Source organism: Macrotis lagotis, chromosome 2, assembly GCF_037893015.1.
Source record: "Macrotis lagotis isolate mMagLag1 chromosome 2, bilby.v1.9.chrom.fasta, whole genome shotgun sequence".
In the NCBI taxonomy this organism is placed as follows: domain Eukaryota; kingdom Metazoa; phylum Chordata; class Mammalia; order Peramelemorphia; family Peramelidae; genus Macrotis; species Macrotis lagotis.
Genome location: NC_133659.1, coordinates 219,689,520 through 219,704,500, shown reverse-complemented (window position 1 = coordinate 219,704,500; position 14,981 = coordinate 219,689,520). Strand labels below are relative to the sequence as shown.

Below are 14,981 nucleotides of genomic sequence, written 5' to 3'. Positions count from 1 at the left end.
AGGGTAGAACACCAGCTCTGGGGTCAGGAGGACCTGAGTTTAAATCTGGTCTCAGACATTTAATAATTACCTAGCTGTGTGTGACCTTGGGACAAGTCACTTAACCCCACTGCCTTATAAAAACCAGAAAAATAAAAAATAAAAAATAAAAAAAAGCCTGGAACTCAACCTCCATGTGAAATTGTCTAGGAATCTACTGCAATTCTGTTAATATTGTATTCATTTAGGAGTTTTCCACCAGCAAAAGGAAGGGAAATAAGCATTTAACTGTTACCATGTTCTAGGTACTCTAGAAGTGCTTTAACTTATTGGATTCTCAGAAGAGCCCCATAAAATAGGGAAAACAAATCTTGAGGCAGGATTTAACTTTTTTTGACTCTGGGCCTCTGCTTTATCTATATACCATCTCACTGTTGCACTACTTACCACATTACTGTTGCATTAATTTCTATTTACTTATGCTGTGTTTCATGAACTTATATTTTAGGTTATTACAGGAAAGTTAGAGATGAAGTCTGTTCTCTTAGCAATACTGTTGGAAAGGAATTCTGGATAGAGCAATCATTTTTAGTCTAACATTTTAAAAATGTTATTTGGATACAAAATAAGGCTTACAATCCTGTTGTGTCAATGGGCACGAGATTAACTTAGATCCTACCTGATGAGATAAGGAAAGTAAGATCTTGAAACAAGGAAAATGTAAGCATGTGTCTCTAACTACACAGAATGGAATGTGGTCAGTCAGCTTTGTATTTTCTTTTTACCCTGAAGTTGTTTCCACTGCAAATGGTGCTGGACAGTACCTAGACAAAGAGCTTCTTGGTCTGGCTCCCACTTATAGGGGAAAAATTAGGAACCAGAGCTGCTGTCTCTTTTGTAAGGCATTTCAACAGTGTGATCTGTTTAAAATGGTAAATAAAATCCTGGGTTCAATACTATGTACTTTAGAGTTTAGTTTCAGCATTGCAACAAGAATGTAGATTAATATTGAGAATACCGGTGTCTCAATTTTAAGTAGGTACTGTTTTCATCACCCTGGCATATCTAGTCCAAATCATTAACAATCTTCAAGTACCCACTCAGGTGGGCAGCAATGAAGTCAGTGAAATGCCCCTTAATTAAAGACCATTTTATTAAGCTCCTACTATCTCAGGCATTTATTAAGCACTATATGTTAGCTGTTAGTGATACAAATACAAAAATAAAAGGCTCTGTCTTCAACTTATATTCCCCTGGGAGGAGAGACAACATAATAGCACACACAGAATAAAAAAATATAAATTTGGTAGGTATGGGGGGGGGCAGGAAAGTTTGAAGAAGATGCTGAAAAAAATTTTAAGGGGGAAAAAGTTCTAAGAGGAGGTTAGATGGAAAAGAATTTTAAGTATAGAGGACAGTGAAAGCAAAGACAATGGAGTATCATGTGTGAAGAATGGAAAAAAGACCAACTTGCCTATATTAAGGAGTTTGTTGTAGGAGGACTGTGTGGTATTATGGAAACAAAGGTTTTAAAAGCTAAATGAGAAGCAATGAAGAACCATTAGGGTTTACTGAGTAAGAGTGACATGGTCAGACTTGCAATTTAGAAAAATCACTTTGGTGGCTGTGTGAAGGATGGATGGAAAGGAAGAGACTCCACAAAAAAAAACAGACAAAAAGAAATGGTAAGGGGGCGGCTAGGTGGTGTAGTGGATAAAACACTGGCCTTGGAGTCAGGAGTACCTGGGTTCAAATCCGGTCTCAGACACTTAATAATTACCTAGCTGTGTCTTTGGCCAAGACACTTAACCCCATTTGCCTTGCAAAAAAAAAAAAAAAAACCAAACCTAAAAATAAAAGAAATGGTAAGATCTTACACTAAGTGTAGTGTCTATGTTTAAAATGAAGGGAGCAAACGTAAGAGATATTCTGGTGGCAGAAATAAAATCTGGCAATTAATAGGATATGTAGGATGAGGAATCAAGGATAATGTGTAAGACAATAAATCAGGCTTACTGGAAGGATGGTGAGCCAAGACAGAAATTGGGAAGTTAGGGAGAAAGGTGGGTGCATATAAGGAATTTCATTTTGGACATGTAGGTGTATACAGAACTTCCAATCTGACACCTCTAAAAGACAATTTGAAATGTGTGAATTAAATTCAAGAGAATAGAGCAGTATATGCAGACTTGGGTCTCATTAGCTTTGAGATAAGTCCACGAGAACTAAATACGAAACGAAAGACTTCAGAAAGAGAATAAAAGGGGACACAGCAAAGACTACTGGTATATACCTATAGTTAATGGTATGATGCAGATAATATACCAGCAAAGAAGACAGAAAGAAAAGCAGTCAAGTAGGTTGAAGGAGAACCAAATGTAGAGGATTCCCACAAAAATCCAGAAGAGGGAAGGTGGGAACCAAGATGGCTATATGAGGGCAGGAAATCCTGGAAACTCACCCCCCCCAAAAAAAACCTCCCAAAACTGTCAAATTATGACTCTAGGCAAAATTTTAGAGGGGAAGAACCAACAGAAAGACTGAGTGATACAATTTCACAGTCCAAGACAACTTAGAAGATCTGAAGGAAAGGTCACAGTGCAGCAAGGCTAGAGCAAACCAGTCTAGTCTTCCAAGAACAGTCTCTGGGGGACCTGGGTCCGTGGCAAAGGGGGCAGTTTCCAGACCTCTTGGCCCAGGAATTGTCAAGGATGGCTTGAAAGGGTGATGAGAGAACTTTGCAGAACCAGAGTGAGCACAGAGTCCTGGCAAGCACTGGGCTCAGAGTAGCCCTGCAGTGGAACCTGTGGCAGAAACCTGTGGAGCCACCCAGCACATCCAAAGCACTCAGCCCACAGATGGTTAAGGGGGGTGGGGCGTGACTGCAGAGGTCTCTCCACTATCCCTGGGGCTGAACTTTGTTGTTCTAGGTCACAGTCTGGGCCCCTATACTTTCATAGTGGAGCAGAGACCCTCTTCATAACTCTAAGGCAGAAGGGAGGGCCTGTGGTCATCCACAGACCAAAGCATAGGCAAGAGATCAGTCCAGATGGATCAATGTATACCATGGAAACAATGTAAAGACTGATAAATTGCCTTCTGTCAGGGGTGGGGGGAAGGGAAGTAAGATTAGGAAAAAAATTGTAAAATTCAAAATAAATAAAATCTTTTAAAAAATAAAAAGAGTTGATCTCAAAAAAAAAAAAAAAAGAGAGAGCAGTTAGAGCCTCTCATAAGATCTTAGAGAAATTAAAGTCCTGGTGGGGTGTGCCCAAAACTCCCCAAAGCCTTGGAAGTGCAATAAATCAGTCATAGGCTCAGGAAATGAGCAAACAACAGAAAAGAAGAACCTGACCATAGAAAATTACTTTGGTCTCATGGAGGATCAAGATATCCACTCAGAAGATGACAAAGTCAAAGCTTCTATATCTAAAGCCGCCAAGAGAAATAGGTAAAGGGCTCAGGCTATGGATGAGGTCAGAAAAGACTTTGAAAACCAAGTCAGGAAAGTAGAGGAAAAATTTGTAAGAGAAATGAGAGAGATGGAAAACCAAGTCAGCAGCTCAGTGAAAAAAAAATTAAAAAAATACTATAGAAAATAACATGTTAAAAACAAGTTTAGGTCAATTGGAAAAAGCAACCCAAAAGGCAAATGAAAAGAATGTCTTAAAAGGTAGAATTGGCTGGCTGGAAAAGGAGATAAATCAGTTCTCTGAAGAAAAGAACTCCTTCAAATGTAAAATAGAGCTAAAGGAAGCTGATGACTTTGCCAGAAATCAAGAAACAATGATACCAAAGAACAAAAAGTTAGAAGAAAATGTGAAATATTTCACTGGACAAACAACTGACCTAGAAAACAGATCCTGGAGAGATAAGTTAACAAAGTCATGACCAGGAAAAGAGTCTAGGCTTCATTTTTCAAGAAATAAATCCAGCAAAATTGCCCTGGGATCCTAGAAGCAGAGGGTAAAATAGAAATTGAGGGAATCCACTGATCCTCCTGAAAGAGTCCCCCCAAAGAAAAACTCCAGGAATATTATAGCCACATTCCAAAACTCCTGTCAAAGAGAAATACTACAAGCTGCCAGAAACAAACAATTCAACTACTGTGGCTCTACAGTCAGGATTACAGAGGATTTATAAGCAATTGCATTAAGGGCTCGTAGGGCTTAGAATATATTCCAGAAGGCAAAAAAAAAAAAAAACCCCGGAAGAGAGGATCTAGGAGCAAAGAGAGGATCTTGGAGGAGTGGATAAAGCATTGCACCTGGAATCAGGAAGATCCAGTTCAAATCCAATCTCATGCACTTCCCAGCTGTGTGACTCTGGACAAATCACTTAACTTCTGCCTGACAAAATGGATCCCCTAGAGAAGAAGATCACTCTAATATCTTCACCAAGAAAACCCCTTATGTGGTCAAGAACACAGCTGAAACAACTAAACAACACAAAGGAAGGGAGAATGGTCAACAATGTCAAATACTGCAGAGGTTGAGGAGGACTGAGAAAAGGCCATTAAGTTTAGCAAATAAGCAATTATAGATAATTTTGGAGGTTCACATTTCAGTTTCAGATGAGGCAGAGGCCAGATTACAAAGGTTTGAGAAGTTAATGAGGAAAGGAAGTGGAGGTAATCATTCTAAACAGTTTTTTTTTCCCCTGTGAGTCTGGCCTTGAAAAGAGAAATAGAATGATATCTTGAGGGTACTGTGAGGTTTTTTCAGGATGGGTGAAATATGAGAATATTGTATAGAAAGTATGGAAAGACCCAATAAAGGAGAGATTAAAAATTAGAGAAATGATGATGCAGAGGGCAATCTGCTGAAGATAAAAGGGATGAGGATCAAGAATATGGAAATAGCAGAACTGGCCTTGGTAAGAAGACTCATCTTTTTATCAAATGCTGGACCTTAAGGGAGAAGAGGAGGATCTCCAGGGATTTTGAGGAAGAGAAGAGAAAAGCTCATGGCAAATAGTCTCTATAAGGTATTTAACTGAGAGTGGGGGGGGGGGGAGGGAATAAATAGTATAAGAAACCTGAGAGGAAAAGGTTTAGGACAGCCTCTGGGAAATAGGATCGATGAGTAAAAGGAACAAACTGCTGAGATTAGGGTCTTTATGGGTGCAATGAACAGATTTATAGTGAACTTGAATGCTTTGGTTGTCAAGTTAAGAAACAAACCAGTGGCTCTGAGAGGTTAAGGGGGGGAATAGCCATAAAAAAGAGAGGTATAAATGTCAATATCCAGTATATATTTCTTAATCCTTTTGAATTCTGTTCGATGATCAGTAATCCTAAGAGAAAATGTAAACTGAATTTTAATGTTTCCCAAGGCTAAGTAATCTTTCTGTCTTGACTAAGTAATCATCTGTTTAAGACAGAGAGGTTCTTATTCATGGTATAAAGGTCTATTTCAGGAGATATGTGAACTTAAAAAATATTTATATAAGATAGTAACTGTATCTTGATATAATTGGTTTCCTTTTATAATCCTATATACTTTAAAGGTATTTATGGCTCAAAAAAGATTAATAACCCTTTGCTATGAACTTAGCTGTTTTATGAATTTCCTGAGTTTCAGAACAGCTTTCTCTTTTAATATTTGAACACACTCAGAGGGCTTTACTGGTTTTTCTAAATTGCTTGATACTATGCTAGAAGTATCCCATAAGGAACTCTGGCAGGCTCCAGAACTCGGAATCTGGATCTCACATTCCTTAAACCCCTCACCTCTGAACCAGATGGATAAAATTACAGGGACCAAGCAATAAACATACCTGTAAACTTACACTAAGAGTAAGGAAAATTCTCTTAAACTATAGTGAGTTGAACTGAAATTAACTCAAAGCATGAATTTTTAGGCAAAAGAACAATTAACTCATCTAGCTAAGAAATATGGGCTATTAAATGATGCAGGAGCACTACAATATTTTATGTTAAAATAGTGTTAAATGGGCTAAATTTATGTTAAAATATTCCTGTTTATTCCACACAAATTTACTATCAAAATATATCATTTAATAGAAGTCTTGAATTGCTTAATGGTTTATATGACATAAATTTCTAAGATAGTTATCAAAAAAGTGAAGCATCAGATATTCTAACTTCTCATTTGGCTACAGGCATTGTTTTTGGATTAGAATAAAGTTAATCTCGACTTCAACAGCATTCAACTTCAGTAAAGTACTGGGAATATCTCACTCCCCCAAATTTGGATGGATAACAAAAAGTACAAAATTATATCTGAATAGTGTTTACTTTTTAAAAGATTTCTTCTAAAAAAAACAATGCAAGTCCTTGCACAAACTAGAATCAATTCTTGTTCAAACAGGAGCCTTACAAGAGTCATTTTGCCCTGTAACTAGATAAATATACCACATACATATCTTTTTAAGGTAGTGGGTATCCTATTAAAACTCTCCAGTGTTCCACAACTGGTATACACTATAACATTACCATTATATATAACTGAATCTCATGTCTCATTCCTCTCTGGTCTATAAACTCTGAATTTTCTCCTCTACCATGTCCTAGGCTCTTTATCCTACAACCTCATTCCAACCCTGAAGTATCTTCTGGTTTTGGTCTTCTCAGTCTCTTCCTCAAGATGGATAGAGCTCTTCCATTTAGAGTCTCCACATTTCAGGAGGGCACCCAGAACAGCTATGTCTCATTCTTCTCCAGGATGCAGTCAGGACTTCCCTTTAAAGCAGCTGAAAGCTATATAATAAAGGACTTTAAATTCCAGCTGAGAATTTAGTATTTTATCATACAGGCTAGAGAGACAACGGGAAGTGTATAACATCAATTTAGTAAGTAACAACTCCCACAAAAAAAAGTTTTGTAAGGGGCAGCTAGGTGGCATAATGGATAAAGCACCAGCCCTGAAATCAGGAGTACCTGGGTTCAAATCCGGTCTCAGACACTTAATAATTACCTAGCTGTGTGGCCTTGGGCAAGCCACTTAACCCCGTTTGCCTTGCAAAAACCTAAAAAACAAAACAAAACAAAACAAAAAAAAAATTTTGTGGTAGGTGTGGGAAGTTCCAGAATTCTACGTGCCAGGATGCCAAAGTAAAAGTTTATTGTTCATGTGACCTCCAGACTTTACTTTCTTTACAATTTTGACCCTAGAGTTAATAACCATTTTCTACTCTGTCCACTACTCTCCAATTTCTTGCCCTCTTTGTCCTGCTCATACCTTGAAAGGACGGATCTACCTCCTTGGATCCTATTCACATGCTCCTATTCACGTACTACTACAGGAAGCTACCATATTGACTAAGATCTCCAGAAATTTCAACTGGCTCCTCACTACTACAAAGCAATCCACTTCCAAAAGAGGCTATTCTGGGGCAACTAGGTGGCACAGTGGATAAAGCACTGGCCCTGGAGTCAGGAGTACCTGGGTTCAAATCCCATCTTGGACACTTAGTAATTACCTAGCTGTGTGGCCTTGGGCAAGCTACTTAACCCCATTTGCCTTGCAAAAACCTTAAAAAAAAAGAGAGAGACTATTCTAAACTTTCTCTTCTGTTCATCCTTCATTCTTGAAGAAGACCATGACATCAGGGAAGTGATGCTAAGATAAGCAGATAAACTGGCTTTGAGTGAGGAAGCATGCTAAATCACCAGCCTCACTTTCTCTTCCACAGCCATCTGGGTCCAGTGACCAGATAGGAATCAGGACAACTGAATGTGAGGCAATCAGGGTTAAGTGATATGCAAGTGTCTGAGGCTGGATTCAAACTCCTGTTCTCCTGATTCCAAGGCCAGAGTTCTAGCTAGCACCATCTAGCTGCTTCCTAATTTTCTCTTCTCAAGCCTCCCAAACCAGCCTAGGTCCTGACCTTGTCAGCTCCAAGACCTTAATTCAAACTTAACAGAGAAAATTAAGAGTAACAGAGCTCTTTCTTTGCCTTTCTCATCCCACATTCTCCTTGCATTTCAAACCTTTATGAAGAGTTGGACCGTCACACAAGACAATTCCTTTTTTTTCATGCTCATGATCCCATCTGCCCCACAGCAGGCTATCATCACAATCTTCATCCTTTTTGACCTCAAGGAATCTCTCTTTCAGGATTCCTTCTCTTCTTTAGGTTTCTGTGATGCTACATTCTCTTGATTCTTTTTCAACATGTTGGATTTCTCCTCACTCTCCTTTGTATTGGTTCTTCTTGCCTATCATGCACCCTGAGGGTCCCAAATGTATTATCCAGAGCCCTCTTCTTTCTACACTCCCTTCTCTTGGTGACTCTATTAGCCCCTATGGTTAAATGATCACATCTTTACAGATGACTTTGAGACCTATATATTCAGTTATAATTGTTCTCCAAAGGTCCAATCCTTCTACACCTGCTACCTAGGATACATTCATAGCATATATTTCCACCTGTATGCTTTATGTAAATTTTCAACATATTCAAAATATAACAAATTATCTTCCTCCTCTTCCATTTACACTATTTTTTTTATTTTGCAATTTTCTTCAAGGGCTCCAAAGATCTTCCTAAGTCTACCAGATTTGGAACATGAAGTCATCTTCATCATTTTCCCCCCTCACATTAAATACCCAAGCACTTGTTAAATTTATAATATCTCTCACCTCTGTTCTTCTTTCCACTAACATGGTCAGTATTGTATATTAGACTTTCATTTGAACTATTTCAAGTCTCCTCATTGATCTTCTTGCCTCAAGTTTCCCTACTCTCTAATCCATTTTTCATACTCTACCAAAGTGATCTAACACCATATCACTACACTGCTCAAAAACTTCAGCTACTTATTACTTCTAGAAATAAATAAATATAAACTATTGTTTGACAAATTTTTTCGTAAACTGGATCCAACTTATCGTCTAGGTTTATAAATTACTCTCTTCTATACATTCAATCAAGCTAAACTAGACTCAACATTCTATCTCCCATCTCTGTATTACCGGCTCTCCTCCTATACCTACACTGCACTCTCTTCTCATTCTTAGAATCCTTCATTTCCTTGAAAACTCCAAATGTTACTTCCCACAAGGTCTTTCCTGATATTTCCAATTATTTCTTTTGCCCCAAATTCACCAATAAAATGTAAGCTCCTTGAGGGTAAGAGCTATTTTATTTTTGTCCATGTAGCCAGAGTGTTTGGGACAAAGTAGGCACTTAATAAAAGCATACTGCAAGAATGATGTGCTGATTTTTCACAGTAATCCAGGGACAAAGGAAGCTGATGCAGTTTGGTAATTACATAAACTGTTAGAGCTATCAAACCCCCTTATTTTAGAATAAGGAAATTGATAGCCATGAAAGGTTACATGATTTGCACAAAATCATTAACAGTTAGTTAATAAAAGATTTGGGACTATTACCTAAGTTGCCTGCCATTCAGTATAATTTTCTTATCTTGAGCTATCTCTAATAAAAATACAGGATAGGAAATGTTATTTTTATTTTGGGATCTTCCCAAGCTTAATTCTAGAGCCTATGTGAAAATGCCCTGACGGAAGTTTCAGTTTTACTCTTTATTGTATGTGGTCATACCTCCTCCCTGCATCATTTTGTAGATTTTGCTCTCAATATGGAGCTGAGGATGTTTGGTTTTGACACATTCCAACTTGATGGCAACTTCTTCTCCTGCAGCAATGTCAGTACCTAATGGGGGAAAAAAAATTATACAATATTAATTGCTATTTTTTTTGCTGGAGTTTTGTTTTTTTTTAATCCTAAATATATAAAATTTTAAAAATTACTTTTCTATTTTTGTAAAGCAACAAGGTTAAGTGACTTGACCAAGGTTACACAGCTAGGTAATTATATTAAGTGTCTGAGGCTGAATTTGAACTCAGGTCCTCCCAATCAGGTTTCACAAAAAGATAAAAAATTTTCCAAATACAATAAAAACTCCCCCTCCTTGTAACCCAATTCAAGTTAGTATTTATTAGAAACAGTAAGTCATGAAAGTTTTATCGTAGATATAAAACTAACATCTTTTTCAACTACCAGCCTAGGTTAGTATGCTACCAAGCTCAACTAACCAAGGCAATCTTTCTGGTAGTTACCTGACAATTGTGATTGTATGTATCCTCCTATAATATGCTACTTCATTGACTAGTACTCTCTTTCCTACAAAATGGGCACACATCTTGCATTCAGAATCATTTTCCTAGTAGTGAGGGTTAGTTTTCACTGAAAGACTCCAACAACCTAAAACTTATCACCCCGGAATCTAACAGCATACGCCACATGTCAAAATGTCTGGGATGTTCTAACCATAATGCTAATGAAACCAAAGATTCAATTTCCAAACAAGTCGGAAATTTGTTTTATGGACACTGACAGTATCTTGAACCTCTACCAGGAATCCTGAAAACATGTGCTACTGGTCACAAGGAAGATTAGGCAAAAGTACAAATACCCAATGCAAACTTTAAACTTTTATCGGGGAAACAAATTCCAAGATCCTGTACAGAAAACAGCAGCATAAAATCTGTACTTAAAGAGAAGGACCCTTTGCTCTCTCAGCAAAGGGTCTTGGGGGGCATCGAGGGTGCAGTGGATAGTGTACCAGGCCTGAAATCACAAAGACTTATCTTCCTGAGTTCAAATCAGACCTTAGACTTTTCCTAACTGTGACCCTGAGCAAGTCACTTACTGTTTGCTGAAGTTCCTCATCTGTAATAAAAGCTAGAAAAGGAAACAACAAACCACTCTTGCATCTTTGCCAAGTAAAGCCCAAAATGGGGTCATGAAGAATCAACCTTTTGTCCATTTTTGTCAATGTCACACTATAGTCCAAAGTTTTATACTCAAATAGGCTTTGAGAGTAGAGAAATAGAGATGGGTGACTGGATGAAGGAACAGAACATCAACACTCACACACACTCACATTCTTTTCTTCAATCTAAAAGATCATAGTATAAGAGCAGCCAAAACTCACACTGAGATGAGTGTAGTCCTGGAACACCTATTTAGTACTGCTCCTGACTCTGCCTCATTGAAAGAACATTAAAATCCCATTTGACAAAATTTTCCCTATCATTAAAACCTGTAGAAAAATATGATATCTGTTTCCAAAGGACACAGTAGGGAGAAATGTTATTTTTTTAATCTTCAAAATACTTTTGAGTTCCTAAAAGGAAAAGTGCTGTTAATATCAATCTGGGTTGCAAGAAAAGCTACCCCACTGACAATCTGCATGTCGTACAACTTACTCATGTCCAAGAAACACTTAATGTGAGTCATGCCTTGTCTGCCTAAACTATTCTAAGATAGTTAAGTGGTTAGTCTAAGAGGTTAAATGACTTAACCAAGGTCACACAGCTAGGCAATTATAAAGTGTGTCTGAGTTCATATTTGAACTCAGGTCCTCCTGACTCCAGGGCCCAGTACTCTATCCACTTCACCACCTAGCTGTCCTGTTTTTCCTTTCTGGTGGTTTCCCCCTATTCTTCTGATTCTTCTTTCACAACACAACTGATGCATAAATATGCTTAACATGATTGTTCACATATAATTTATATCAGATAGCTTTGCTATCTCCAAGAGGGAGGACAGGAAGGATGGAGAAAAACTTGGGAGCTCAAAATCTTACAAAAATATTGAAAACTATTTTTTACGAGCAATTGGAAAAATAAAATACTGTTAAGAAAAAAAACAGGAAAAATTTATTTAATTTTTTAAAATGAGAAAATCATAGTGTTTTTGATATTGACTAAGGTAATTAGGAAAGTACACTTAGACACAAATGAAATGAAAACTTCAGAGTAAAATAAAGACATGGAATTCAGTGGCACTCCCAAAACTCTATTAAAAATGAATTCAGGGGCGGCTAGGTGGCATAGTGGATAAAGCACCGGCCTTGGAGTCAGGAGTACCTGGGTTCAAATCTGGTCTCAGACACTTAATAATTACCTAGCTGTGTGGCCTTGGGCAAGCCACGTAACCCCATTTGCCTTGCAAAAAAAAAAAAAAAAAACAACCTAAAAAAAATTCAAAATTCAGATAAGGAATATTATGACTGATATTAATTGCATGATATTATGACCAATCTGCTAAACTTTTCTAAAAATCAGAGATAAACCCCTAATACCATTCTTCCTTGTATGAACTTGTCAGCACAACATCACTTAGCAGCTGATAGGCATTCTATGAGAGGATAGTTGTATAGCATCACAGACTTTCCAAGGCCTGTTACCCTTGAAGATGTTCATCTGATAAGGCACAGGACAGCATTCCTTAAACTCTTTGGAACTACTTTCTAATAGTCACTTTCAGTGACTGTTTTTCACCACCTTTGCTGAGTTCAAAGAATCAATAGGTTTTAAGAGTAAATGGCGACAAGTCCAACTAGTCAAACATACAGCTTGACCTGAAGATGAAAGGGATAGGCTGCACTCCTGACATGACTAAAGGGATGTAGTGGGACAAGTACTATCTGTCATATAGATGTGAAAGCAGGAGCCCTCCTGACATGTTCTCTCTGGCTCATTCATTTCCTGTGGGACAAGTATGTCAAATCCAGTAGCCATAGTTCCATGCACTACACTCCTTAGCTCTCAGAAGTCATCTACACAACCAACCATGAGTATCATTAAGATTCTCATATTTGTGGTTAGTGAATCCCTTCACAGCAGAATTCTAACAATATTCAACTGGCATTACTTATTTTAACCATAAGATCAAGCTCTAAATAGATTCAGTTCATTAATATATGAACATTAAATATGAAGTTTTCTACACAGGACTGTATGTTACTAAGTATGTTGTTGGCTGTATGTAGAACACAGGATTATATTACCAATAACTTCAGCTCTTACTCAAGCCATCACTCAACTTTCAAGGTAAACAGGATGCTACTCCCCAGAAGAAATAATCCAGGTAGCTAAAACACTTGATTGCTGCCCTGAAAAGGGAAGTTAGGTAAAAAATACTGAGATACTGAGGAAAACAAATGTCAATTCCCCAAGTGCAGAGATGTTTCCTTTCTTTCTATGTATCCCCAATGCCTGGTTCATAGTAGATATTTAATAAATGCTTGCTAATTATCTATAGATTCCACAAAAATTCTACTCAAGTATATTTTCATTTATTGCATGGATGAGACCTTGGATACTAGAAGACTTTGCCAGCAAATTATAAACTATGACAGGAACCTTCTACCAAGCTAAATCAGTTTCTAGTAAAAACCTTAGCTTTTGCTGCCTGAGGCCAGCCTAGTTAAATTTGGACCACCTCAATTAGTTGAATTATTATGAATTTTCACTGACAAGAATTCAAAAAAGGCTATCTACTAAACACAATGGATTCACAAATGTTTTCACTGACAAAAACTCTTTTACAGATTTAAAAAAACAGGGACATAGCAATTAAATAACATTAAGATAAAATGATACCCCAAAACCCACCTTAACTAGTGACACCAGAAATTCTAACTGATGTAGTGGCATGTATGGCACTAACAAAGATGCTAACAGATGGAAGAAATATTGGTAAGAGGATCCCGGACAAATACTCATGTATAATTAAAATTTCTAAATTGCTATGGATACATGCTTTTCAGGAGTTACAGACAATACTTAGAAAAATGAAAAATGTATTTCTATCTAAGTGAAAAAGAAATTATCTAACAGGCACCATCCCCAGCAACTAGACCAAAATGCCACAAATGTTTCAGCCTGAGGATAGAACACCAGACATATAAAACCATGCCCTTACCACTTAGACATGACAGAGGGTTACATTACATTTTGGCTCGATCATACTCTGCAAGATAAATGACAACTGTGAAGTGCTCCCAGTCTGTTCTTTTGTGTGAAGTTTTATAAGACAGACTCAGGTTTTAAACGGAACCTTGAAGTCAGACTTAAAAATCAGAGGTTATTCTACTCTTAGCTCCAGCAAGAAACTACAAAACACTCCACAGTCCAGATAACGAGTAATCTAGGAATTCTGCTTGCGTAAAGCAGAATGATACATCATCTGTAAGAAGGCAACCTTTGGATACAACACTTCTGATATGCCTTGAAAAGTCAAGACTGTCAATGAAAAAACCAAACAGTAGGTCTGAGAAGTATATTAATGTCCTCTCAGTCCTATTTCTTGATTCATCTTTACCATTAGGACAGAGAATAAGTAGTTTGCACACCTTTCCTATGACTGAGCCAGCACAGTTGGCTCCATCAATTAAGAAAGGCCTCTTGCTCATGTTGTTTCATTGTCATGCTTTGGGAAGAAAGCTTAGTGAGCTAGAGGATGGCTACTTCCTCCAACATGACTATCAAATATCTGAAGGAATGAAACAATAGTTGAAACTACCTATCCATCTAAACCCACCTATGTCCAACTCAAAAGAAACAATCTTCATATGTAATCTCTTGTTATTGCAATAGTTCCTTTTTAGGTAGTCCAAGAAAAACTGCAATAGTCTTTTCTCTGATACTGTGATTATTAAAATATCCTCTGATCCAGACCAGCAGGAGGCACAGAAGGTAGAGAAACAGAATCAGAGTCAGTTAGACAAAAGGTCAAATTCAGCTTCAGACAGACTAGTTATGGTCCCTGGGCAAATTATTTAACCTGCCTCAGTTATGTCATCTCTAAAAAAGGAATAAGAATGGCAGCGCCTCCCAGGGGGTTGTAAGGATAGAATGAAATAATATTTACAAAATACTCTGCAAATCTTAAAAGTTCTAGGTGGTAGTAACAACAACAATAATAATAATAATGAAAATTTGTTTCCCTCTTAAATGTATGTACTAATGCAATGGAATAGAAGTATAGGAACCATCACATCTTTTTCTCTTTGTATCCCCAGTGCTTGCTGCACAGTTTGGCACAAAAATGATGCTTCATTTTTTTTTTTTGCATTTATTCATTAATACAGAACACCAGATAATTCTTAAGGTCACTCATATTTTTTCTTCTTTAGTGCAGACCAATAATTTCACTGGTGATTTCAATGGCACAGGGATCTTGACAAGGGTAAAGTCTTTCTATTAATGCAGATTAACAAC

The 14,981-nt window shown here is 37.4% G+C and overlaps 1 protein-coding gene across 13 annotated transcripts in view; it reads right to left on the bottom strand.

Annotated features, from left to right (window-relative positions):
• CSNK1D (casein kinase 1 delta) overlaps positions 1-14,981 on the bottom strand; it is a 74,639-nt gene that overhangs the window by 55,757 nt on the left and 3,901 nt on the right. For all 13 annotated transcript variants that reach the window (XM_074224804.1, XM_074224805.1, XM_074224806.1 and 10 more), the window contains exon 2: positions 9,511-9,621. In XM_074224804.1, coding sequence (XP_074080905.1) covers positions 9,511-9,621 — 111 coding nt within the window. The remainder of the gene's footprint in view (positions 1-9,510; positions 9,622-14,981) is intronic.